Below are 27,004 nucleotides of genomic sequence, written 5' to 3' on the forward strand. Positions count from 1 at the left end.
AAAGCGTACGCGCGATGCATAATGGAGCATATCTCCGGAACGATTGTTTCCTCGGCTTTTCAGGTTTCCAGGTTTTCAGGTTTCTTCCGGTTATCTTTTCAGGTTTCCCAAAGATAACATATATATCACCGGGACGATTGATTCTAGAGGAGTTCTCTCGGATACATTGTCAGGTTAACTTTCCACGATTGGATTTCGATTAAAAAAGATGCGATAAATAATAGAATGCATAGCCGGTACAATTAATTAAACAGGTTTTCCTTTTCAGTTTACCTAAAGATCATCTTTACCGCATATTGTGACACATTAGATTTTCGGATTTTCATTTCGTCGAAGGGTGAATAATATGAACGGATGTAAACGGAAGCAAGGTAACTTGGGTTTCATACTCATCAATTTAATTCAATGGAGCACATTATTTTATTTATTTATTTAATTTGTATTATGTAACTTGAGACTTCGGTCTCATTTAAATGCTACAATGATTTGTATACAGAACAGTGCGTCACTAATATAACTTTTATGATTTCAATTTGACTAATTCTACTAATTTAACGGTTAAAGTGCTCTAAACATTTCTTCTTAAATGCAAATTTCGAATTCATTAGAGTAAGATTATTGGGTAATGAGTTCCAATGTGAAACACCTCTCACGAAGAATGAATTGCCGTATTTGGAAGTGGAGTGTCGAGGGATAACATATTTCCTTGCGCGCGCGGTTCTCAAAATATTTAATTTTTCGTGTAAATAGCCAGGATGGCTTGTTCTCGCAAGATCAAATAAGAATAAGCAACATCTCATAGGCGCAAACTTTATAAATGGGCAATTAAGCAGACGATACTGTAAATGAGAAACCCTGGAAAATCTATTCAAGTTGAATACATATCGTACACATGCATTCAATGCTATTTGTAATCTCGATTGAGCGTACATTGATGATTCGGAAAGCAGGAAATCACAAGCGATGAAATGAGGTAATACAAGACTTTTGAAAAGCTTGAGTTTCATATCCGCACTGAGGAAAGATGTAGTAGCATACAATGTACGAAGACCAGCATACACTTTCCCACATTGTTTGAATATATATTTATCAAAACTAAAGTTGGATTGAATAGTGATGCCAAGGCTGACACCATCTTCAACAAATTCTATTGTTGAGTTGTTAAACTGCAACGTCGGTTTTAGTATGATGTTGTTTTGAGAGTTGTTTATGAATAAAGCATTGGTTTTATTAAAATTCAACACAAGCTTATTCATGTTCGACCATGCATATATTCTGGCTAAATCATCGTTGATTTTCTTTGAAACCATTGTTGCCGAATTATCCTGACAATCATAGTAAATTTGCACATCGTCCGCAAAGATGTGAATTTTGCAAAATTTCAACACTTGAGGAAGATCGTTAATATATAAGGAGAACAATATTGGTCCTAGAATTGAGCCCTGAGGTACTCCAGAGCATATAGGAAGGAATCTAGAAAAATCTCCATTACATAAAACTGTCTGGGTTCGATCTGTTAAATATGATTGAATAAGTGTGGTTGAATGGTTAGAAAAATTGAAGTTTTGAGCCAATTTTTTGCAAAGCATTTCGTGGGAAATTGTATCGAAGGCTTTAGAAAAATCCAGAAGTAATAGAACAACTGGTCGTCCCTTATCCAAGACCATCCCAATGTCATCAAATACCTTCAGCATAGCAGTTTTTGTACTGTGTTTAGGACGATATCCGGATTGAATTGAACTTAACAGATTATTTTGATTTATATAAGTGCAGATTTGGTTTTTGACAATCCGTTCGAATACCTTAGATAACGCACAAAGTATACTTATTGAACGTAGGTTCTGAATACTGTCCAAATTAGCTTTCTTTTTGATCGGAATTATTTTCGACTTCTTCCAACCCTCGGGAAAAATGCTTGTTGTTATGATGCAGTTGAATAAGTGGGTTATGGGTTTAATCACAAGTGGATTGATTGCCTTCAGAAATTTGATTGGAAGAGAATCAAGACCTGTTGCATTAGATTTCATGTGGAATAGTTCAATTACGACATCAATTTCGCTTATTAAATTGAAATAAAATGAATTTCGTGCAATAAAAGCTTGATTGTTGTCATTTTGAACAAAACTTGATCTTTCAGAAAAATTGCTAACGAAAACTTCATTTATTTCATTTGAATCAAATGACACAGGAGGTGATTTCTTAGATTCACCTAGCCCTAAGATTTTCAATCTCTTCCATAATTGTTTAGAAGGAACATTGGTGTCAATCCGGCTACCATAAAACGTTTCCTTCGCCTGACGAATAAGCAGAGTCACTTTGTTCCGAAGAGTTTTGAATACTTTATGATCATTAGGATTTTTGCTATTTTTCCATTTTTTGTAAGCCAGATCACGATCAATGATGGATCTACAGATGCGATCATTAAACCAAGGGTTTTTAGCTTGATCCGGTATGAGTGTTCGAATAGGTACAAAATTATCGTGCAAGTATTTTATATTTGAGTTGAAAAACTTAAGCAATACATAAGGATCATTTGATCTATAAAAACTTAACCAATCAAAAGATTGAAAGACTTGAAAAATACCATCTACATCCATTGAATAATAGTCTCGATATTCAACTTGTCTTGGAGTTGGTAATATTTCAAAATCAAGTGATGCGAAAATTAAGTCGTGATTTGAGAAAACAGGCACGTCGATTTGATTGAAGCGAAGCAAACGGGAATAACAGTTAGCCAACATAAGATCCAATTGGGAGGCGCCATTTTTATGGAAAAATGTTGGTTCGCAACCTAAACTCAACATCTTGTGGATAGACAGGATAGATTTGAATCTAGATGTCTTGGTTGAATTGTGGTCAAGAAGATTCGTGTTGAAATCACCTACTAAGAGTACGTTTTCGAATTTTGTTCCATAGTTACACAACAACTTATCAATTGTGTCAGCACAATCTACTTCTGGTGGATTATAGAATGCAGAGAGAAAAATTTTCTCGTTGCCCAACGTTATCTCGACTGCTACATACTCAGAGCACAGAATACCAGGTTGATAAATAGAAACATCTATAACTTTATACCTCAGTCCAGCTTTCATATACATCATGATTCCGCCACCTAGACGTCCTTTCCTGTCATGCCTGATCATATTATAACCCTCAATTCCTAAAACAGAATCATCAATGCGTTCATTGAGCCAGGTCTCATTAACACAGACGATATCGACTGAAGCAAGGTGAAGTATTTGTCTCAGTTCATCTAACTTACAAAGCTTGCGAGCACAAAGACTCTGACTATTGACACTACACACAGATAACTTTCCACGATGAAGAGCACACTTCATAACAGTCCCCGGCAAACACAGGTTCGTGGAGGCATTGGCATTGGACCGACTAGCCATTAGGATTGGATAAAGCAATGGCAAATAAGAAGAAATAAATAAAGAGCACTAGTATGTTAATTAGAGATTTCAACATGATCACTATCGACATTTCATTCATATTCAGTTCATTCATTACAACAACCTTCGCGACGCGAACTCGAATTCAAATAACAAATCACATCAGATATGAGCAGCAAATATTGCTGTGATTTCCAGCATCGATCTCCAACAGCAGCATCAGCAACAACAGCAACAACGGGAACAGCATCAACAGCAGCAGAAACGTAGTTTTACTTTTAGGAGGGGAGTCATGGGAGTAGAGGATATGGATATGAGGAATAAACAAAAACGAAAATAGGAAAGGTTATAGCAATTTTTGTAGATCGTTGTCCGAAAAAATGGGTATCTCTTGACTATCAGCATTCTTCCTCACGTAAACAATCCCAAATTTCGTGTAGACACCGATCAGTTGGCCTCGCTTTTTCATCTGCAGAGCTTTTGACCGCAATTCCCTCTCTGCCACTCCTAGGTTTTCGTTTACAAAAATGCGCTTACTCGTTGTAAACCCAATGTCCGTGAGCGAAAGCTTGCGAGAGCGTAAATAGCGAGAATAAAATTCATTTCGCTGCACATTCAAAGCAAACTGAAGTAAAATCAGATATGCGGTGCCATTGACAGGAGTCCCTTTGGCAAGTCTTCTGACATCAACAAGTGGTATGTTATTATCAGAATATCCCAGAGAACGACTCCAAGCGACGAAGTAGTTCATCAGATTTTCTCCTGAGCTGAAAGGGACTCCGCTGACGACGAGATCATTAGCACGCATACTTCTGTCAACAGCCGCAAGACACTCAGCTTGTCACATTGACCCTATGATCTTCTGAATTTTAGAATGATTTAGAGGACCTATAACATCTGGTGTTTATATAAATTCAAGGCCAGCATAGCACGCGGGCGCTATGAATTTTTTTCTCTATTATAGTGACTTTCAACACATTTCGGCTGTTTCGTCACTTTTACTTCCATTTTTGGAAGAATGTCGGGAGTGAGAATTGAACTCGTGATCTCTGCGTGAGAGGTATGGATGTTACCGCTACGCCAGATCACCTCCGGGACGCTATGAACCATTTTGGGTGAGATTTCTTGTTATGAACATTGCACCAGTTGTGGTTGAAATGGTAGATAAATTGGTCTGAACTTCAAAATGTTTTGAAGGACTTAGAACATTTAATATTTATATAAACTCAATGACAATGTAGCACGTTACTGCTTGGGTAGGCACCACACGCATTGCGCGAGTTAACGATGTTGCTAGCCGGACTTGGTCGAAGTCCAACGACGGTGTCAACAGCGTCAGCAGAATTCATCAATACGGCAACAGCCGCATCGAGAACGGTCATCATATTTTTTATATATCCTATTTTCAACGATATCGATTGCGATCGATGAACCAGGTGAGCGTCGCCACGAGCTACTGCGTATGCAGAAATAATCGGGAACTGTAATATTTGATACAATGAATAAAGTTAGTCTGAATTGAGGTGTCGATGAGAGTAGTTAGTTTTATTATTTAAAAATCAAATCCCCGGTCGGAACAGAAAAGAGCTTCAACTCGCGCTAACCGTATTGAACTCGGAAGTGTAAGCAGCAGAAACATAACATTGAGAGTGTGTAAGAAAAGAAAGATCGATCCAAAGTAAATAATCCTTGGATCGATCGAACGAAAAATGTCAAAAAACAAAATTGGTCAAGGAACAGGAAGAGTGAGGGAGGTACAATATTCATGCATTGTGAATTTATTCTACATAAAATTGGTAAAACTGAAGCACTCATATATACAAAAAAAACTGGATAAAACTGGACAGTATTTAAAAAAACTGGAAGATTTTAAGGTTCAACTATTTGACTGGATCAACGAAAAAAAAAACTGGAAGAATCCAGTTTAAACTGGAACATTGGCAACGCTGTGGGTGACGTGACGAAGTACGTGGCAGGCAGTTCGTAGATGATTGCATCAACCCCCATTTGAGATTTCTTTTTCTTTTGGTTGACCAGGCCTGAAAATTGGGTGTTGAATATACACCCTGCAAAATTACAAACAAACACTGAAAACATGTTAACTTTGAAAAATCATAACTCAAAAACGAAAACAAACGTCTTTCCAACTTCTGGTTATGTTAAGCAAAAAGACCTAAGCTTTCAAGGAAAAATATGAAGAATATATAGCGCACTCTAGCTCTAAACCATGTGAGCTATGAAAAACAATTACAATAAATAATTACGAAAAGCACATGCACTTTTCTCATGGAAATTGTGCCGTTTCTAGGAATAGCTACATGGTTCTTGCTCAAGTCCTCTTCTGTATAATTTCTGTATTAATGGTATAGATGATCATCTTGCAGATGGATGTACTTTAAGGCAACTGGCAGATGATAGTGTTGTATCCATATCAGGTACTTAAACTATTGATTTGCAAAGACCGCTGTAAATTTTTTTAAATAATTTATCTATATGGGCTGTGAAGCTAGGTATTGAATTCTCAACTGAGAAAACAGAAATGGTTGTATTTTCTAGGAAGCATCAACCTCCCGAACTTCAGCTTCAATTGTTCAACAAAACAATCGTTCAATCCACAAGTTTCAAATATCTTGGAGTTTGGTTTGATTCTAAATAAACATGGGGAAAACATATTGCGTATCTGAATAAAAAATGTCAACAGAGAACAAATTTTCTCCGGACAGTTACTGGAACATGGTGGGGTGCTCATCCAGAAGACCTAATACGGCTGTACAAAACTACAATACTGTCAGTCATGAAGTATGGTTCGTTTTGTTTCCGTTCTGCTGCTAAAACCCACATCATTAAATTGGAGAGGATACAGTATCGTTGCTTGCGTTTAGCCTTAGGGTGCATGCAATCAGCACACAGGATATCCTGAGCCTTGAAGTCCTGGCAGGTGTTTTACTATTGCAGGTTCGTTTTTGGGATCTGTCCTATCGCTTCTTAATCCGAAGCGAAATCATGAACCCATTAGTAATTGACAATTGTAAGAAGCTTCTCGAATTGAACCAACGGTCGAGATCCATGGATCTGTACTCTCATTACATTTCTCAAGAAATAAAACCTTCAGCAGGTATCTTCAATAATGTTAGCTTTCCGAACTTCTGCAGATCTTGATTTTGATTTCGATCTTTCTATGAAGGAAGAAACTCGAGACATTTCAGATCATCTTCGATCATCGTTAATCCCTAATATTTTCCAGAGTGCTAATTTTTGACAAAAAAAATTTTTTTCGAGATGACACTAGATCTCGACGTTCCATGCAATTTTAAGACTTTTGGCATAAATTTTTTTTTCAAAAACCCCGATTTCCTTTACTACCCAATTGGGTGATTTTTCGATTTTCAAAAAACTCAAACTTTGACCGCTTTGCGCCACTCTCCCTTATGTCCGATTAAGCTGATATTTTGTGAAGGATGTTTTCTCGAGGTCGTGAATATTTTTATGGGATAACTTTTTGAAATTCGAGATGACCATTTTCATTGGCACCCTAGTTACATACCTGAAATCCCCAGAAAAGAATTAGACTACTTTTTGCAAAGGGCCAATGTTTTTTCTTAATTCGTTACAAAAAATTTCAACTCAAAAACTATAATACCTACAAAATGTTGGCCTAAGAATGAAATTTAGGAAATCGTCTAAATTTTCATTTAAAATGTACATAAATAAAACTACACTGAAAAAAAATATTTTAAAGATTGAAAATATTTTTTCTCAAAAACGATTTTTTTATACTCCCATAAAAATTACCAAATGTAACAGTGCCCTTCTTCCAATTTATGGGAGACTTGTTGGTAGTTGTATGAAATATTCATATAAGTCTCGTTCAGAATTTTTTAAAAATATGTTTTTGGGAAAAACGAATTATAATTTTCAAAATAATTTTGTTCAATGAGTTTGGATCTGGAGGCTGGATTTTGTCATCATTATTTACTAACTCTACCCTAACAGCATCATAATAAAGTAATATGAGCTCTGTTTCTGAATTCTTCATTATGATTCGATATAACATACAATTCGATACAACGTACAATTTTGAAAGTGAAATGTACGTTATATCGAAGTTGCCCTGTACTCACAATTATAGATATTTTCCAAAATCTGGCATCTCGGTGTGGCAGACGAATCGGAAAACGAAACGACAACCTATGATGTTGGCCGATCTAAGCATAATTCCAGCGTAAACTTCACGACTTCGTATTGATTACTTAACGATAACGTTGAACGTTGTAAACAAAGGCGATTAATCTTCCGCCTACCAAAAGAGCACGTGGACAAATCGTGTGATTTATGAGGGTTGTGTGTGTGAAGATTTTCCAAAGCCGGACTCTGTTCGCATGGTTATAAGTGTGTGGATTAGTCCTACTTCCCGGCTCGAGGCATTCTGCTATAAATCTTTCTCTGCTAACATGTCCGGGAAGTGTATATTTGTGCAAAAAACATTAAACATTCTCCACAGTGTACAGAACTTTCATATTGTGGAAGTTGTCTTCATTCAACGTTCACCACCTCCATAACCACTGCTCAATTCAATTCGCCTCCTGTGAGCTTCCGACCAACGGCAGGTCACGTTTCAGCTTTTTATCATTGGGTCCCGCTCGAGTTGCGGTGTGGTTGGTCTTCCGCTGGTTTTTGTTGGAAAGCGGCTAACTAGTAAAGGATATTAATAATAAAACCACCCACTCGCAGATGATATATTTGCATAAACGTTAGCTCCTGGAGTGGAGGTAGCTTCCCGTTTGTGCTCAGGCTATCGGATGAGTTTTTTCTCCGCTTGTCCGTTATCTAATCTCTTATTTCTTTATCAGCCTTATTAAAAGCGATTCTATAGACATCGCTAGAAACTCCAAAATACTCCGAAAGTCTCCAGCATTATTTCCGCGGAAACTCCACCACTGCCACGGGGCGTCAGGAAATAACATTTCCCACCCCATCATGGTGGAGAATCGTGAGCGCGCAAACATTACCCAGCAAATACCTTAAGTTCCATTAAATTTTCCATTTTCTGTTGTTTCATGTTTCACGCGCTGTTCCCCCTTTGTTGATTCTCACATAAAACTTATACTGCGGACAGCCTCCGCCGGCTTCTCTCGAATGTTGATACGGCGTGCCGAAAGCCAATTATAAGTGCCCACCGAATTTCACGTGTGTTTCGTCCCCCCTTTTGCTACATCGACATCACGAAGGATTCGGCTCGGGGAGAATCCTCTTACTCATGTTCCACTGTATGTTAACATGCGAGAGGGTAGTGGTGATGGTGTTGGTGGTGCTAACGATCGTCCACCGAGTGGTTTTTGAATGTTTAGATAAACAGATCATCAGCCAACAGTGTTGGGAAGAGTTTACACGCAGAAGAGGATGCGATAGCTATTGTACGGGGTTTACTGTCATGCTGTCGACAGGTCGGCTTGGGAATCGTTCCCTAACAAAAGATTATTATTCGATTTTTGTTCCTATCCTTCAAGGATACCGATGTTTGACGACAGTGCTGAATTCGTTGGGCAATAAGCATTAGGGCTCTCAAAAGATAGCACCAAATTCCAACTTCAACCCTGGAGTACAGGATTATCTTCTGTTTTTCTCTCTCCTACGGAAGTGCTGTCCGCCCACACAGCGCTGCAGGATTGCCCTGCTGTGGTGTAGACGACGACAACCGACGAAGCGCGAAAGATGACAGGAAATAGAGAACCTTTGTGTGGATGGTATTCGCTTCAGCAGCACACAAGTACATACAAACACGCCGACAGATTCTATATAACACGCTATGTGCCCCGGCAAAATGATGTTTATAACATACCGAAGGGACCGCGCTTCGGAAATAACCACTCGCCATGCCGGAATTTTTGGGTGCATTTGCGTCGGATGAAAGAATACTGGGAGAGGGTGGATGCCAGCAGGATCACTCTTGCCCTTTTCCGCTGCACTATGATGTGCTAGATATCACTGTGTTCAATTTTTGATTGCTAAGTGGTTCGTAATTCATTGACTTTTCATGGAAATTTTCCCCTTACGACTTATCGAGTTTTACAACGAACACCATTTTGGTTCCACCATACCACTTGGTGGCGCGATAATGCATCAATCAGCAAGCCACAAGTATATTTTTTTTTCAGCGTATCAACCCGCATCCATGAGTCATTCGGTACCATCGAGCGTGACACTGATATAACACCAGTCTTTGTGTATCGTGTATACTATGTATTCACTTGCTGGAAACAAATTGAAACCTTGAGATCTGACGAAGCGCACAACATCCAGAACTTTGTTGGGTTTGTTGGCTTGGGTGGCAGCCACATTTGACGTGGTGCATGAATTGCCTTCAGTTGGGAGTATTTTGTAACATTTGTTTCCAGAAAGGCTGGATTCCATAAGAACTTGAAGTATGAGCGTATAGTTCCCACGAGAACACAAGCGATGGTGCTTTATAAACATAAATACGAATATTGCTATATCGGAATACGATAGCTATCCACATAATTTCGCTTGCGGATAACTGGCTGATTGAAAATACATGCTAGTGGAATGTGTGAAGTGTGTGAAGGATTTCTAATATACATTTATTTATCGACTGCAGGTCACCAAATTTTATTGAAATTTCACATTGAAAATCGATGGTGGTAATGAGTGTCTCATAGTGTTGTCAGAACTTAATTTTGACAACACTTTTTGATACGTACGCTATTTTTTAAAGCTGTCACATGTTTTGGGTTCAATTTGATTTGCCATTTCATCATGAATAGATTGACACCTGTTTGTTTTTAGGAAAATCATGGTTTAGTTCGAGAAATTCATCAGAAATTTCACCAAAAAAAATTGTTCAGCGATGAAGCATTTGTGATTAAATAGATGCATCAATTAGCAAAACTTTCCAATTGGAGTGAATAGAATCCTGGTTACTGTTTGGAGCCACTGGAACGCTTCATTTGCCAAATTCTTGATCCGCTCTACTTCAGAAAAAATACCGGCCAGAACGTAATAAGGCTTGATTAGCGACTTTTTCGTACACAAATTGAGTGCCCTTAATGTAGAATAGCTGTGTTTTCAACATGAAGGTGCTATATTCCACTCCACGCGTGCCGCCATTAATTTATTGAAAAAAACGTTTGACGAACTATAATTTCACGTAACAACACCGATAAGCGGATCACGATAAAGGTTGACCACGAAAAAATCCGAACAAATTGAGAAAAATAGTTCTTTTTTATACTACCTGAATCAAGCTTAGTGTGTATAGAATCACAGTAGGCATTGGTTGTCGCGATCAGGGCCTGACAATTTCGAAACTAAAATATTTTTTACTTCTTTCTTTCATTTCAGCCAGAATCATTTTCGATTTAAGCAGGGCTCGGCAATGTCATATTCAACTGAGGAAAGTCAGGGGACTATGAAGCCATCGGCCTTAGCGTTCAATTGGAGATAAGTTTTTGCTTCATCCAGCAGTTTGTCTCTGTCTCTGTCGTGTTGACGTGTTGACGTGTCATCCAGTTGAACCCTAAAATCTTCCAGTTTTTCATATGTGCGCCCTAGTTTTATCCATTTTATGTAATATAAATTTACAATGATAAATATTATCTGTCCCTCCCTCTTCCTATTACCTTGGATCGATCTCTCTTTTCTGCGACAGGCGAGGTTGTAATTCGGTTCTTTCAATTTTATTCAATCCGTCGGTGTTTTGTCGAAAATTCCAAAACGAATAGCTTCCCCGAATGGTGGAAACTTATCAAACTACTTTAAAAACAGGGTGTCACTCAATTGTTAATTTTATTTAACAGCCTACCCAAGTATCTGTGGATGTTCCAAATCATTCTGAAGTTCAGACCAATTGATCTACTATTCCATTCGCGACTGGTACAATGTTCATAGAAAGAAAACTTACCCAAAATAGTTCATAGAGTCCGCGTGCTATGCTGGCTCTGAGTGTATATAAACATCAGATGTTATAGATCCTCCTAAACATTTCGAAGTTCAGAAGGTCATAGAGTAAATGGTTTCCATTGACTTTAATTGATATGAGTATAAAACCCAAGTAACCTTGCTTCCGTTTACAACAAATGGATATCAGTTTCTCATAGTCACTCACAGGAATTTTAGATCAAAATATAATAAATTTAATTAATGCAAACAAACTCCCCTAAATAGCTAATGCATATTTTGCATAAAATGCATGTGAACCATAGTGTATATTTTGCAAGAAAGCATACTATGCATATTTTTTCAAAAGTACTTTCTCGAGCTAGAGGAAATATTTAAGGGTCCCTCATCTTGATCTTGATACCGAAATTTGGTTTGTGCAAGCCTAATATAAGATGTAAATTAGCAATGAATAATACAAAAAGAATGAGAGAAATAGCTTCTCAATACCGAAATTTGATAATTTTAATACCAAAGTAATACTTGAGCAACGTTGTTTGTGAGTATTGAAATAACATTATGAGAAGTTGTTTATGGTATTTTTTTTTTGTATTTTACCTCGTATCTCATACTGATCCGTGCCTTTTGGGGTCTCGAACTATACACAGTTTTGCTACGCTCTTCTATCAGCGATTTTATGGATTTTATCAAGCTATAAATACGAAACTCTTCAAGTTATGCCCAAATAAAATTATTCCTCAAATATTGTTTCACAGTAATTACAGTTACAGTTTAATGAACTACTTATAAATACTACACGAAGCATAGAAAAAAAATTATTTATCAATCATTGAAATGGGTTAAAAAATTGATTTAGATAAATCATAGCCGGTCTTCTTAAAATAAAAAAAATTTGCAGGATCCAGTTTTCTTCCAGTTTTTTTGAGAGAAGCCAGAGAAGTTTTTACAAAAAAATTATTGGCAACCCTGGTTGTGAGTATTCTCCTCACACATTGAAACATCGATTCCTCAATTTGGTTTTTTTTTCTGCTGTCATTCTGAGTTATTCTGAGAGTCATGTCGATATAAAAGAGATTTTTCCCTTCGGAAGAGTCCGGCGACTCGGAAGTACAATAGCAAATGAACGAAGTTCATTGCACCTGCATCAGCGAAGTCAGTGGATCGTAAAAAAACCAGCGAAGGTAGTGGCTTCTTTTCATGCGGAACCGGAAGTCGTTAAGCAAAACGGCCAAGAGGGAAGAAGAGAATTGAATTAAGAAGTTTTAAGGCCCAGATTGTGCCGGAACGCAATGCAGGATTTGGAAGCAAAGCTCCTCTTGACTCTACGAAAATTTGCTAAAAATATTGTGAAACATTGTGTTTAATTATGCGTAGTTATGGACGACACAACGCACTGGCTGGCAGTTTTCGATCGAATTCCCGGCCAGGAATTTTATACCTCAGTTGACTGAAAGAGTGCCCGGAGAAAGGTAAGATCAAGAAATCCAAATTCCTCAGGAAGTTCCTTGTGGCTGAAATTGTGGACTGAAAAACAAAACTGTCGTTACTTCTGGGATCATGAACCAGGGATAAAATAATCAGATATCTCGATCCAACGGGTTCAGGACCAAATACGTTGAGAAATTAAACAAATCTTGCGAAAGGAAATTTCTTCTCATGTCAAGACCACAGCCCAAGCAGTGTAATTATAACTGACTTTTGTTTTGCGACTACAGATGATGCACATTGATATGACGTCTCTCACGTGTTGAGCCATCCTAGAGAATATACTGTTTTGAAAGCAATATGATGATTTGAAGGTCTTAATTGATAACGGAAGGCTTTATTCTAGACTCAGCATATGGCACGAGAGAAATGATCGAGCATTCCGATGACAGTGTTGTGATAATTGTCATAGATTATATACAAAGCATGCAATTCCTCAATACTTCGGTTTAGGCAACATTTTATTTGAGTCAGCTAAGAGTGAACATCAGTGCATTCCATGAAGTCCACTCTTCACTAAACATATCCAACCAAGTTTGCTTCCCATACTTCTGCAATTCCTCCGTAATTTTTTATCTATCCATACGTTCTATCCATAGGTCAGGCGATACCTCGATACCTCCGACTCACCACTTCGTCACTACTAATTTATTCAAGTTTAATTGTTTTTTGACGCCGTCCAATTTATATTTGCTGTTGCCTGTTGCTGGGAAAATCATATATGCTTATATGTGCTTATATATGCTTCTAAATAAGTTAAGATAAGAGGCACGTGCTCACACGAATGGCGTCGTTCTGCCTTCTAGCACACCGAGAGTCGAATTTTGACCAGCAAGAAACTCGATCGAGTCGCACAAGGCGACGAACGTGTTATGCCTTATTTTAAAGTTTGTGTAGAATCTCCGAATTTGCGTCGTCCATGCAAATATATGACTCACCATTACAAGACAAGAAAGTAGTTCAAGAGGACTTTTCTAGACATCAAGTTTTTCGGCCAAGTCACGCTTCGGAATGTTTGGATTCCGCTGGAAGTGAACAGTTACCGCTATCTCCCAGGATCAGGGCCTTACAATTTCATGCAAAATTCACGCTCAATAAATAGAATATCACCTTCGTACAGTCTAGTTTCGTTTCACGTTCATTTCTTCCATTCTTCACACACTTCTTATATCGAATGAAAGTGTTTTATATTCGAATGAAAAATTTCGTCCCTCTTCGGCATAAGCTTCGAGTAACCGGTCATGTGCTGTGAGCGTCTCCGTTAAAGCATTGTTTTCGGTTACCGTTGGCTGTTATTTTTTTTTATCGCCCGGGTGTGCTTTTTTCGCGCGTTTTCGAACTGTTCGAGATATCGTAAAACGCAGTGTGAACTCGGAATTAGTGAGAAAAGCAGAATCATCAAAGCCTGGCAAGGCCAGCCGGCTTTCAGTTTTCGCCGATTTGTCGCCATCGCAATCGAAGTCGGACATCGGTGCTCAGTTGCACGCACACAATACCAGCGCGATTCGCTGTTCACTTACAGCAGTGTGAAGGAGAGCATCACTTCTTAGTGGTGTGTGATAGCGCCGAGCGCTCAAGCGCTCTGATTGAGAAGCAAGCAGCGGTTGCCAGTTCATCAGCACTGGGTGCATTGTGGTGAATAGAAATAAATAAGATATAAGATTTTTTTTTTATTATTTTTTTTTTTTAATTATTATTATTATTAAAACAAAATATTAGATTATAAGTACCAATTACAGAATGGCAGAAGGAGGGGGAGGATCTCCAGATATGGAGATCTCTGATGATGACTCCCCTCTGGTTGAAAAAACAAATAAAGGAACAGCGAAGACACTTAAACGCGTTCCTACATCAGAGGATGTTTCGTCCGGGGACGAGTCTGCTAACTCTAGCAAGCCCCCCTCTAAAAAACCTGCAAATATCTCCTCTCCAACCCCCCTCGCTCCTACCCCAGCTCAGATTTCGCCTCCCCATCCTGTTGTCCCCGATCCCCTTCAATCCTCGTCATCTCCTTCTCCTCCTGTTGTCTTCTCTCCACGTGTCAAGGTCTATCCTGAAGATGCACCTGGAACTGGTCCGTGGGTTGTTTTCTTCAGGCCTAAGCCAAACGGAAAAGCACTTAATGTTATTCAGATCATGAAAGATCTGGCAAGATACTCCTCCGTGACAGAAATTACGAAGGTTAGACCGACCAAACTGCGTGTTGTCGTGGCTGATCGGAAAGACGCAAACGGTATTGTCGTCGACCAGAGGTTTACCCTGGAATATCGTGTCTACGTGCCTTCCCATGACGTAGAAATCTCGGGGGTGATAACCGAAACGGGTCTGACGTGCAAATCAATTATGGAAGGAGATGGCAGATTTAAAAAGCTGCCTTTGATTAAGGTTAAAATCTTAGAATGCCGACAACTCGGCAAAGTCTCCCAGGAAGGGAAAGAATCGAAATTTACGCCGTCCGACTCGTTTAGAGTCACTTTTGCTGGCTCCGCCCTCCCTGACTACGTTATGGTGGACAAATTGAGGCTACCGCTGCGACTCTTCGTGCCAAAGCCCATGACTTGCCTGAAATGCAAGTCAGTTGGTCACACAGCAGCTTACTGCGCCAACAAGGAGCGCTGTGCCACTTGCGGAGAGCAACATGTGGACAAATCCTGCAGTGCGATTGAGCAAAAGTGTCCATATTGCGGAGGAAATCCGCACGTGCTCTCGGCTTGTGAAACTTACAAGAGTCGCTGGGAGAAGCAGAAGCGCTCTTTAAAGGAACGCTCGAAGCGCACTTTTGCGGAAATTTTGAAGGGCGCTTCTCCATTGGACCAACAGCAACATCCTTTAACCGCAAACAATGTCTTCGCTTCGCTGCCAGTTGACGAAATGGAAGCGGATACAGCTAACGAGGGCACACCGTACATCTTCCAAGGGAATCCCCGGCGCAAAAATGTGACCACTCCCAAAGTTCAAGGACAAGCCCCTCCGGTTATACCCTCTGTTAGCATGCCTAAAAAATCGAGTGCAGCGGACAAGCAAAATCAGGTTCCTCCTGGCTTCCGTGGGAATAATTCACCTTCGAACGACCCAGCACTCGAAGGGACATCAAAAACCCCAACTGTCCCTATTTTACCGTCCAGTTCAACTTCCCAATCGGGATTTATAAAGTTGACTGACCTTGTGGCTCAAATCTTCACATGCTTTAATGTTTCCGACTCCATCAGAACCATTGTCATATCAATGCTTCCAGTATTAAAGACAATTTTACAACAATTGATGCAAACATGGCCCCTCCTTGCAATGATTATCTCTCTTGATGTCTAATTCAAATAGAGAGGTCGGAGATATCACTGTTTTACAGTGGAATTGTCGTAGTCTTATCCCTAAATTGGATACATTCAAATTTTTAATTCATAACTTCAATTGTGATGTTTTTGCTCTGTCCGAAACTTGGCTTTCTTCGCGAGATGATCTCTCTTTCCACGATTTTAATATTATACGCTTGGACCGTGATGACAGATACGGAGGGGTGCTATTGGGGATCAATAAGTGCCACTCATTTTTTCGAATTGACCTTCCACCTATTGGAGGGATTGAAGCTGTTGCTTGTCATGCAAACATCAGAGGAAAAGACCTCTGTATTGTCAGCTTGTATTGGCCTCCGAGAGCTGCGGTTAGCCGCAAGCAACTTGTTGACATGTGCTCACTCCTTCCTGAGCCACGATTGATCTTGGGAGACTTCAATTCTCACGGAACTGCCTGGGGGGAACAGTACGACGACAATCGTTCACTGTTGATATATGATCTTTGTAACAGCTTCAATATGACACTTTTGAACACTGGGGAAACAACACGTGTACCTAAACCTCCTGCTAACCCAAGTGCTCTTGACCTCTCGCTTTGCTTGAATTCACTATCGTTAGATTGCAAGTGGAATGTAATCCAGGACCCCAACGGTAGTGATCACTTGCCAATCAAAATTTCCATCACCATTGGGTCGAATTTTTCTGAATCTATAAACATGGCATATGACCTCACAAGACACATTGACTGGAAAAAATATGCGGACGCGATTGCTCTAGCCATCAATTCCAGAGATGGTTTACCTCCATTGGAGGAGTATAACTTCCTTTCTCGTTTGATCTATGACAGCGCGGTTCGCGCTCAAACGAAACCCATCCCAGGCTCCACTATTCGTCGAAGGCCTCCCAATCCATGGTGGGATAGCCAATGTTCCAAGCTTTATCAGGATAAATCGAACGCATTCAAAGCTTTTCGGAAACGTGGAACCATTGAAAATTTTCAATCGTATTTGGACCTTGAAAATCAATTTAAAAACTTGATCAAAGGGAAAAAACGTGCTTATTGGCGAAATTTCGTGGGAGGTTTGTCACGAGAAACGTCAATGAAAAAATTATGGAAAGTGGCTCGAAACATGAGAAATCGCTCTTCATCCAATGAAAGCGAGGAATATTCACATCGATGGATTTTTAATTTTGCACGGAAGATTTGTCCTGATTCCGCTCCTGTGCAAAAAATTGTTCGAGATATACCACAAGATAGGTGCGATCTTGATTCCGAGTTTTCGATGGTAGAATTCTCTCTTGCTCTGCTTTCATGTAACAATTCTGCTCCGGGATCGGATAGAATTAAGTTCAACTTGCTGAAAAACCTCCCTGATGTGGCGAAACATCGCTTGTTGAATTTATTCAATCGGTTTCTGGAGAATAATATTGTTCCAGATGATTGGAGACAAGTACGAGTTATAGCTATTCAAAAACCCGGAAAACCCGCGTCCGACTTCAATTCGTACCGCCCAATAGCAATGCTGTCTTGTATACGGAAATTGTTGGAGAAAATGATCTTGTTTCGCCTTGATCGATGGGTTGAAACGAATGGCCTACTCTCAGATACACAATATGGGTTCCGCAGGGGCAAGGGGACGAATGATTGTCTTGCGTTGCTTTCTTCAGAAATTCAAATGGCTTACGCCGGAAAAAAACAAATGGCTTCAGTATTCTTGGACATAAAGGGGGCCTTTGATTCTGTTTCAATAGAGGTTTTGACAGACAAATTACACTCTCGGGGTCTGCCGCCTCTATTGAATAATATGTTATATAACTTGCTTTGTGAGAAGCATTTGAACTTTTCTCACGGAGATTCGGCAGTAAGTCGGGTCTCTTACATGGGCCTCCCCCAGGGCTCATGTTTAAGCCCCCTTTTGTACAACTTCTATGTAAGCGACATCGACAATTGCCTTACACAAAATTGCAGCCTAAGACAACTTGCAGATGATGGAGTGGTCTCTGTCGTAGGATCAACAGAATCCGACCTACAAGAACCCTTACAAGATACTTTGAACAATTTTTCAACCTGGGCCATTGGGCTAGGGATCGAATTCTCCACGGAGAAAACAGAGATGGTGGTTTTTTCTAGGAAGCATAGACCAGCAAAACCAAAGCTTCAACTTTTGGGTAAACCGATCACTCATGCTATGTCATTCAAGTATCTTGGGGTCTGGTTCGACTCCAAATGTACTTGGGGGGCCCATATTAGGTATCTGAGTAAAAAATGCCAACAAAGAATAAATTTTCTCCGTACAATTACCGGCACCTGGTGGGGAGCCCATCCCGATGATCTTATAATGTTGTATAGAACAACTATTCTCTCAGTGATGGAGTATGGCAGTTTCTGTTTTCAATCAGCTGCCAAAACACACTTAATTAAACTCGAGCGAATTCAGTATCTTTGTCTCCGTATTGCGTTGGGATGTATGCCCTCAACGCATACCATGAGTCTCGAGGTTTTGGCAGGCCTACTCCCACTAAAAGATCGCTTCAATTTATTATCTCTTCGGTTCTTCATCCGGTGTAAGGTCATGAACCTATTGGTGATCGGAAATTTTGAGCGGCTGATCGAGCTAAATTTTCACTCCGGATTCATGAGTTCATATCATGAATTCATCTCCATGCAGGTTGATTCTTCTTCGTATATTCCCAACCGTGTTTGTTTCCCTGACTACATCAATTCCTCTGTGCATTTTGATCTGTCCATGAAGCAAGATATCCATGGATATTCAGATTACCAACGATCGAGGATCGCTCCAACGATCTTCGATGAAAAATATAGGGGTATCAATTGTGATAATATGTACTTTACTGATGGGTCCACTATAAATGAGTCCACAGGATTTGGAGTGTTCAACGAATTTTTTAGCACCTCACACAGTCTTCAGAATCCTTGCTCAGTGTATATTGCTGAATTGGCAGCAATTCATTGGGCGCTGGACAGCGTCGCCTCACGACCTGTTGAACACTATTACATTGTAACGGATAGTCTTAGCTCTGTCGAAGCTATCCGTTCAGTGAGGCCGGAAAAGCACTCGCCGTACTTCCTTGAGAGAATACGAAAAATTTTGAGTGCTTTATCCAGACGCTGTTATGTCATTACCTTTGTGTGGGTCCCTTCTCATTGCTCAATTCCGGGTAATGAGAGGGCTGACTCATTAGCAAAGATAGGTGCGATTGAAGGCGATATTTATCAGCGTCAAATCGCCTTCAATGAATTTTACTCTTTAGTCCGTAAAAATACCATCGCTAACTGGCAACGCAAATGGAACGAAGATGAATTGGGCCGGTGGCTTCACTCGATTATCCCTAAGGTTAGCCTCAAACCATGGTTCAAAAGTCTGGACTTGAGTCGGGACTTTATTCGCACCTTCTCCCGACTCATGTCCAATCACTGTTCGTTAGACGCGCTACTCTTTCGTTTCAATCTGGCCGGCAGCAATATCTGCGTTTGTGGCCGAGGTTACCACGACATCGAACACGTTGTTTGGTCGTGTGAGGTGTATCTTGTTGCCAGATCGAATTTAGAGAACTCCCTTCGGGCTAGAGGAAGGCAGCCCAATGTACCGGTGAGAGATGTGTTGGCTCGGTTAGACCTTGATTACATGTCCCAAATATATGTTTTCCTTAAATCTATCGATGTTCGTGTGTGATTATCCTTATATCCTTATACCCTCCATTTCTTCCTTTGTGAGTAATTGGTCCGCTTGCTATAAACAGAAGAATGAAATGTAAATTCACAACTGATGTACGAATAGATTTAAGAATTGAGTGTGTGTGATTATCAACATTGTAATAATTTCCTTATACCCCATCCTTTTCCTGAGAAAATGTCACCCTTTTAATCTCGAGTCCACCACGAGTAATCGGTTTCCCACATTACTAACCATAGATTTAAGAAAATTGTTCATATATATAGTTTTAAAAATATATTTAAGATTTCGGCTCCTTTAAACTTATGTAACTGAGCCTGTAAAAATAAACGAATTTATAAAAAAAAAAAAAAAAAAAAAATTTCGTTGGAGCTCGATCCGTATTCACTGAAACTAATGAAAATGACGATGTAAAAAAATATGCAGTGTGCCAGCAGGCGTAACTAATGGCCGGCGCTGGTTGTGTGACTATTTATGCCCTCATATGTTTGTTTTAATTTAACTTTTTTTTTTGGAATACGTTCCGGGACAACTCAGTTTGGAGAAATTAAATCGAACTAAACTAGCGATCGTCCTTTCGCATGTCAAAGATAGATAGATTAGATTAGAGTATAAACATATCATAGATAGATATAAACTATGAATTGCCTTTTCCGCAAAATGTTTCCTTCGTACACCTTATTATCTTCCTTTACCTACACATTCTAAGATAAACAAAACCAGCATAAGCAGTTATCTCCCTCCTGCTGTGCCTTCTCAGTTTGGGTTCAGTTTCGAAATTGTCAAGCCCTGCCCATGATTTTGCACGTGGGTGATCAAAATCCTTTCTCGATTGGTTTGCTGATTTGCTTCCATCTCAACAGGAATTTCACTGCTCACTGCAATACTGAGCGAATGTAAACAAACACTCTAAAGAGAAACTGAGCAAAATTTGGTTATCTTCGGTCAAGTATGAAAAAAGTTAAGGCGGAATTACGGAATTATAAAGTTAAGGAAAATTACGGAGGAACAAGTTTGAAACTGTCGTAATAATTATCGACTCACCCTTTAACACTCTGATGGTCATGGTGTTTTGGCCAAAAATTTCGTAAAAACCTGGAGGGTCCAATGGTTGATTCTTATACTAGATTATACCAGGAACCCATCCAGCATAAAAATTCGTTCCCATCCGCCATATAAGGGTAAAAACTACTCGTGTGTAGTACTGCACTTATGGCCCCAGCGGAATAATTTTTAAGTACAGTACGGCACTCATGGCCGTCAAAGTGTTAATATTCATGCTAAAAATCCACAGACTATAGACTATCCGACGAATTTCATGCCAGCACGACTGGCCATTGGCAGAAATATCTCAGATTACAGTGAAACGTTATGGATGTAAAATCATTGGTTCCTTAACCCATTAACGACCAAGCTGTAAAAATCATGTTTTAACGAATGTCGTTGGTGTTATTTTGATTATTGACGTTACAGAAACCCCAATCTTCAAGAATTATATTTTTCCGTTTTCCGGAAAATGACAAAAAATTGAAAAATCGCGAAACAAAAACATTGGCCGGAATCTACATTTTTGTTCCTGTAGGAAGTTCAATCGTATGGTTTTTTCTCCTATATCGCGATGTGTGTTCTTTTATCAAAGTAATTCTGTAGAAAAATTTACATATTTTTGCATTTTATAAGGTTTTGCTTTTTGTTAAAGTTATGTGAGGTTATGTACTTTCCGCACGAAGTTGCTTTGAACCGAATTTATTCCCCATTAAAGTTGAACAAAAATGAATGAAATTGATGGTAAGTAGTAGCTAATATACTAAGCATATGGTTGCTTTCCAAAGCCATGAGAAAATATCAAAAATACTGTTCAATTCTTGGAACGCCTAGCCTAATATGGGTTAAGCAACTTTGCATTCCTGAAATATTCAAAAAAGGATTAGACTACTTTTTGGAAAGGGTCAAAGTTTTTTTTTATATTTTTACAAAAATTTATAACTCAAGAACTATAATAACTACAAAATTGTCGTTAAAGAATTAAATGTAGGAAATTAATTTTCATAAAAAAATACCAAACATTTTGATTTCAAAATTACACTTAAAAATATGTTAAAAATTGTAATTATTTTTTCTGAAAACGTGTTTTCTATTAAATCTCAAAAATATAGGTGGATAGCCCTTACCATTTTCAGCAAGTCATCCATACATCGGAAGATAGGCACTTTTACAGGGAACAAGTTTCTCTAACAATAACTTTTTCGTGTTTTCTTTGGAAAAATTACAATTAACCTTAATTTTGTTTAACCCTTTATAAGACGGCCTTATTGAGGCAATGGAAACAAGGCAAGAGATGGATTTCAACTTCAGAGAACATAATCCTTATATGAGAAAGAACATATATTTGCCTTTGGAAATAATTTAACTATTGAAACAGTTAAAAAAAATTGGTGGCAATATAGTTGCCACTGCTCATTAACCCCAAAAACACTGTTTACCGCTGCCATATAAAATCACTTCATCGCGCCTTAGGTTATGCAAAAATCAAAATAATATTTCTAGTACAGCAAGAACAAGTTGTTGTTTTTTGGGATTTTTTGGTATAAGAAATGTTTCTATGATGGTATGACACCCCTCCTTCCTCTGGAATGGAGAGGGGGTCCCATAAAAATGTGTTTTTTTTATATAGACTTACAAATAAAAAAATCGAAATTTGAATTTTTCATCAAATACACCATTTATTTTACTGAAAAAACTGCATAATCTTACACAGTATATCTATATATAGAAAAATGGATTTCTGTCTGTCTGTCATACAAATGAAACACAAATTTCTACATTACTCGAGAATTAATCAAGAAAATGAAACGAAATTTGGCATGTGGAGGTTTTTGGGGTGCAATAAATGTTTCTATGGTGGTTAGACACTTCTCCTCCCCTCTGTAAGGGGGGGGGGGGGTCTGTTGTGGCTACCGTACAAATGAAACACAAATTTCTGCATTAATCGAGAATTAATCACAAATGAAACCAAATTAGGCATATGGAAGTTTTAGGCTGCAATGAATGTTTCTATGGTGGTTAGACACTCTACCCCTCTCTCTAAGGGAGAACTGCCATACAAATGAAAGACTAATTTCTGTATAACTCGAAAACTAATCAAGTAAATGGAGCCAAACTTGGCATGCGAAGATTTTAGGGGACACGAAACGTTTCTATGGTGAATCTACAATCCTCCCCTCTCTGAGGGGAGGTGGTGGACCGCCATACAAATGAAAAATACATTTCTGCATAATTCAAGAACTAATAATAAAAAATAGAAATCCATAGAAATGAAACAAAAATTTAACTCGAGAAATAATCAAGAAAATGGAGCCAAATTTGGCATGTGAAAGTTTTAGGGGGCACGAAACGTTTCTATGATGAATACACTCTCCCCACTCTCTAAGGGGTGCTGCCATACTAATGAAATACAAACTTCTGCATAACTCGAGAGCTAATCAAGCACAATTTGGGATTTTTGGTATAAGAAATGTTTCTATGATGGTATGACACCCCTCCTTCCTCTGGAATGGAGAGGGGGTCCCATAAAAATGTTACACATATTTCAACCAAAAATATTCCAATCAGACATGACAATTGAAAATTTTCGGAAGTCTGAAGGAAAAAGGGAAAATTCCGAAAATTAAATTCCCTTATGTTCTACAATTACATAGTGACAAGCGTTGTTAGTTCATTTGATGTTTGCGCTAACGAAATTTCTTTATCTTCTTTTATCTATACCAATAAAAATAGAAATTTTGGGCGGGACGAAGTTTGCCGGGTCAGCTAGTTCCAAATAAAAGTTTTGCATTGAAAAACTTATCAACTTGTTGCATTCTGAACGAATATAAACAGAATTTTTCTGCGCGAAACGTCGTAATTTTGTTGCATAAAAATGACTCCCAAAATTATATCGTTCATTTTAGGCAGCCCAAAAAAATTGGAGTATTGCCAGAATATTGAAATAATATTCCATAAAAAAAAAATTCGTGGGTGGCAATATAGTTGCCACGGCCTTGCAAAGGGTTAAATGAAGATAGTGGTTTAGAATATCCAACAAAGCTTTAGATCATATTAAAATATGAACGTTTGTCGAAGACGTCAATTTTCTATCTTTGATAGTTTTTGGAATATATGACATTTTTGTATGGAGAATTATGAAAAACTCCTCGTAACATTTTTATCTGTAAATTCTTGCGTTTGAATGCCACGAATCAAACATTAATAGTAATTTTTCAAAGAAAACATGAAAAAGTTGTTGTTAGGAAAACTTGTTCTCTGTAGCAGTGCATTTCTTTCGATGTATGAGTGTCCTATTAGTAATTGTGTTGGTTATTCATGTATATTTTATTCAGAGTTTAAAAAACATATTTTTGAGAAAAATTTTGATTTTCATAAAAAATGTTACAAGAAGTTTTTAAGAAGTCTCCATACAGAAACGCCATATATTCCAGAAACTATGAAAGATAGAAATTGACAAAAGTTCATATTTGAATGAGATCTAAAACTTTGTCGAATACACTAGAACGCTATCTTGACTTCAAACAAAATTAGGATTAGTTATAACACAAAAAAACACAAAGAAAACACGAAGAAGTTGTTAGAAAAACTTTTTTCATGTAAAAGTACCCATCTTCCGATGTATGGATGACTTGTTGGAAATTAAAAAATAAGTTTTTGAGGAAAATGAATTTCAATTTTTAAAATAATTTTGTTTTCAGTGTAATTTTTTTTACTAATTTTTGGTTTTTTTTTAGAAAATAATTTCCTATTTTTCATTCTTTGACCAAAATTTGGTAGGTATTATAGTTTTGAGTCATAACCTTTGTAAAAAATTAAGAAAAAAACTTGAGATCCAATTCCTAAGACGAGTTGGCATTAAATTCGTCATAGACTATACTGCCGTTCTACGCATAGTTGTCCCAGGTTGGTAAAATAGCTTCTGACATAAATAGTCTCACCACATCTACTTTTTCTGAAAAAATACTACAACAGTAAAACGACAGACAGCGTGGCGTCTGGCGCGTGACAAGGCAAATCCTGCGAAAACGTTCTGAAATTTTGCACGTTTGATAAAGACAATTTTAAGAGAGGTGCAAGGGGTGCAAAATCCACACAATCGTACCTTACAACAAAACGAGCAAACGGGTGCTGTGGGGGAATTGAAGTCCAACAAGTGTAAATTATCAACAAACTGTGCTGCTCTTTGCGCGGGGGGAGGGGGGGGGGGGGGGTGGAGGATTCGGGGCGATGGCTAAACAGAAGAAGTGAATTAAAACTGCTAGCTGTCGTCGAGTTTTTGATGTGAATTTTCTCCGAAAACGACAGAACGGGCGTGCCGAATGTGCAAAGATAAGACATTGGGTTAGTTCAACTTTGTGTTAGTCATTACAAAGGGGGTGTAAGTGAGATCATGCCAACGGGAAACTGGAGACTTGACGTAAAAATTAGGTTTGAAGCAAATATTTCTGCTTAAGCGAAACTTCTCTTGAAATTGATATTGAATATGTAGTGCAGACATCCGATGGCATGCTGAGAGAGTGAAGATAAGTGGGCAAGCGAGGGAGAATGTAGGATCAATAGCTTACTTAAAAATATTAAAAATATTCAATCTGATTATCTTACTCTGCGAATGATGCACGAAATCAATTTTTTCTCCAGCTATGCTGAGTCTTAGGAAAAAGAATTATTCGCGTGTTATTGTTTCTGCGAAGAGCAATTTAATTTTGACTGATCTTTGCTATTAGTGCTGCGTTGATTGGAGAATTAAAGAAATAAATAAAAAGGACTTATTATTAACAAGACTTTGGCAAAAATGTGCGGTTTAAAAGCAAATTATGCAAAATTATTATGCAGTTTGTTTTCACCAGCCTAATTTATCTGGAAACTGACAAGGTCACGATAAGCTCTCTGCGGGCTTCTGCATCATTTGTGCAAATGTAACCCTACCTGTAGAGTGATCAAAGGTGTAAAATCCTCCATTCGTTATGATTTAGCGAATGATATTGACGATGAATAATCCCAGGTCAGCGACGTCTTTCTCAAATGCTATAGCAGTGAAGCAATATATTCTGCTATTTTCTGTGAGCTCTTTATATACTTATTTTTCTTTCAATGACACAACACTAGCTCAGCACTAACTTAACCACTCGTTATTTCACCGTTTATATGAGCCTAGACAAACTGTAACATAAAATGTTTTCACGCTTTTCACCAATAAGAAATCAAATGGAGATGAAAATTACATCCCACGCATCAAATGATGGAAACACACAATCGTTCTTAGGTTTATTTTCTTTCTGTCCGAAAACACAACACGCAAATGCCAGTGACGAGACTTTCTTGCTCCGTGATATCCAAAGTGAGCTCCGAGCAGTGAATGCAAACAAGAAAACAAACCAAATCACACAATCCTGCGAGCGAGAACTCTTGCAAAGTGTGAGTGCGCGGAGCTAGAAATGCTCCATTATTATCGTGAATGCATGTGTCTAGTAAGAAAGTGCGAGAAGTGCAGACGATGAATATATTGATTAAATTTTAACAAATATACCATGAGGATAAATGCAATTGATTATAAAAATCAGATTGATTTTAATTTATCCACATCCTTGATAAAATTTAGACAACGATAATTATCTACACCGATTGAACACATTATGCACATCCCTCTTCTAGAAAGTTGTTGCGAATCATTCATGTTCTCTGTATTAGATTTTCTCTCACTCGCGATGCTCTCTCTCATCCAATGACAAGTGTTGCACACTATATCTAAACTGTTCAAATAAAACTTAAAAGATATCTAATCTGAAAACTTAAGTGACGAACCAGCCAAATGAGTTGAAAGTCACTATAATACAGATAAAAAAATAAATAAAAAAAATCTGAAAACATGCAACAACATTTTGGCTGTTTTCAGGTAAACTGAAATAATGACAAACTTTTCAGTTTCCATTTTAGAATTTGTCTTACATGGTGCATATATTTGATGTAATTTTTCAACATTTCTCAAACAACTCCACACAGTTTGACATCCGTACTTTATGACTAGAATCCGACGGTAGTATGTAAGTGAAGCACAAAAACTGTTATTTAATATTGTTATAAGTAAATCTGAATCTTATAGATCAGTGGTTTTCAACCTTTTTCGCTCAATTCCCCCCTTTACGGAAATTAATCCCAGTGTTTCACCCCTATCAGTATT

General features: G+C 38.3%; 1 protein-coding gene across 2 annotated transcripts in view; it reads right to left on the bottom strand.

Moving 5' to 3' along the window:
• Positions 1 to 26,170, bottom strand: part of LOC129775536 (proton-coupled amino acid transporter-like protein CG1139) — a 46,760-nt gene extending 20,590 nt beyond the window's left edge. The window contains exons 1-2 of one of the 2 annotated variants that reach the window (XM_055780382.1): positions 25,753 to 26,170; positions 25,429 to 25,552 (exon numbers count right to left, since the gene is read on the bottom strand). Coding sequence is in view for 1 of the 2 variants with exons in the window: in XM_055780381.1 (XP_055636356.1) it covers positions 25,753 to 25,785 (33 nt within the window). In the remaining variant the exon portion in view is untranslated. The remainder of the gene's footprint in view (positions 1 to 25,428; positions 25,553 to 25,752) is intronic. The other variant, XM_055780381.1, reaches the window with a different exon arrangement.
• Positions 26,171 to 27,004: the final 834 nt, after the last annotated feature.

The sequence above is a fragment of the Toxorhynchites rutilus genome, chromosome 3, assembly GCF_029784135.1.
Source record: "Toxorhynchites rutilus septentrionalis strain SRP chromosome 3, ASM2978413v1, whole genome shotgun sequence".
In the NCBI taxonomy this organism is placed as follows: Eukaryota; Metazoa; Arthropoda; class Insecta; order Diptera; family Culicidae; genus Toxorhynchites; species Toxorhynchites rutilus.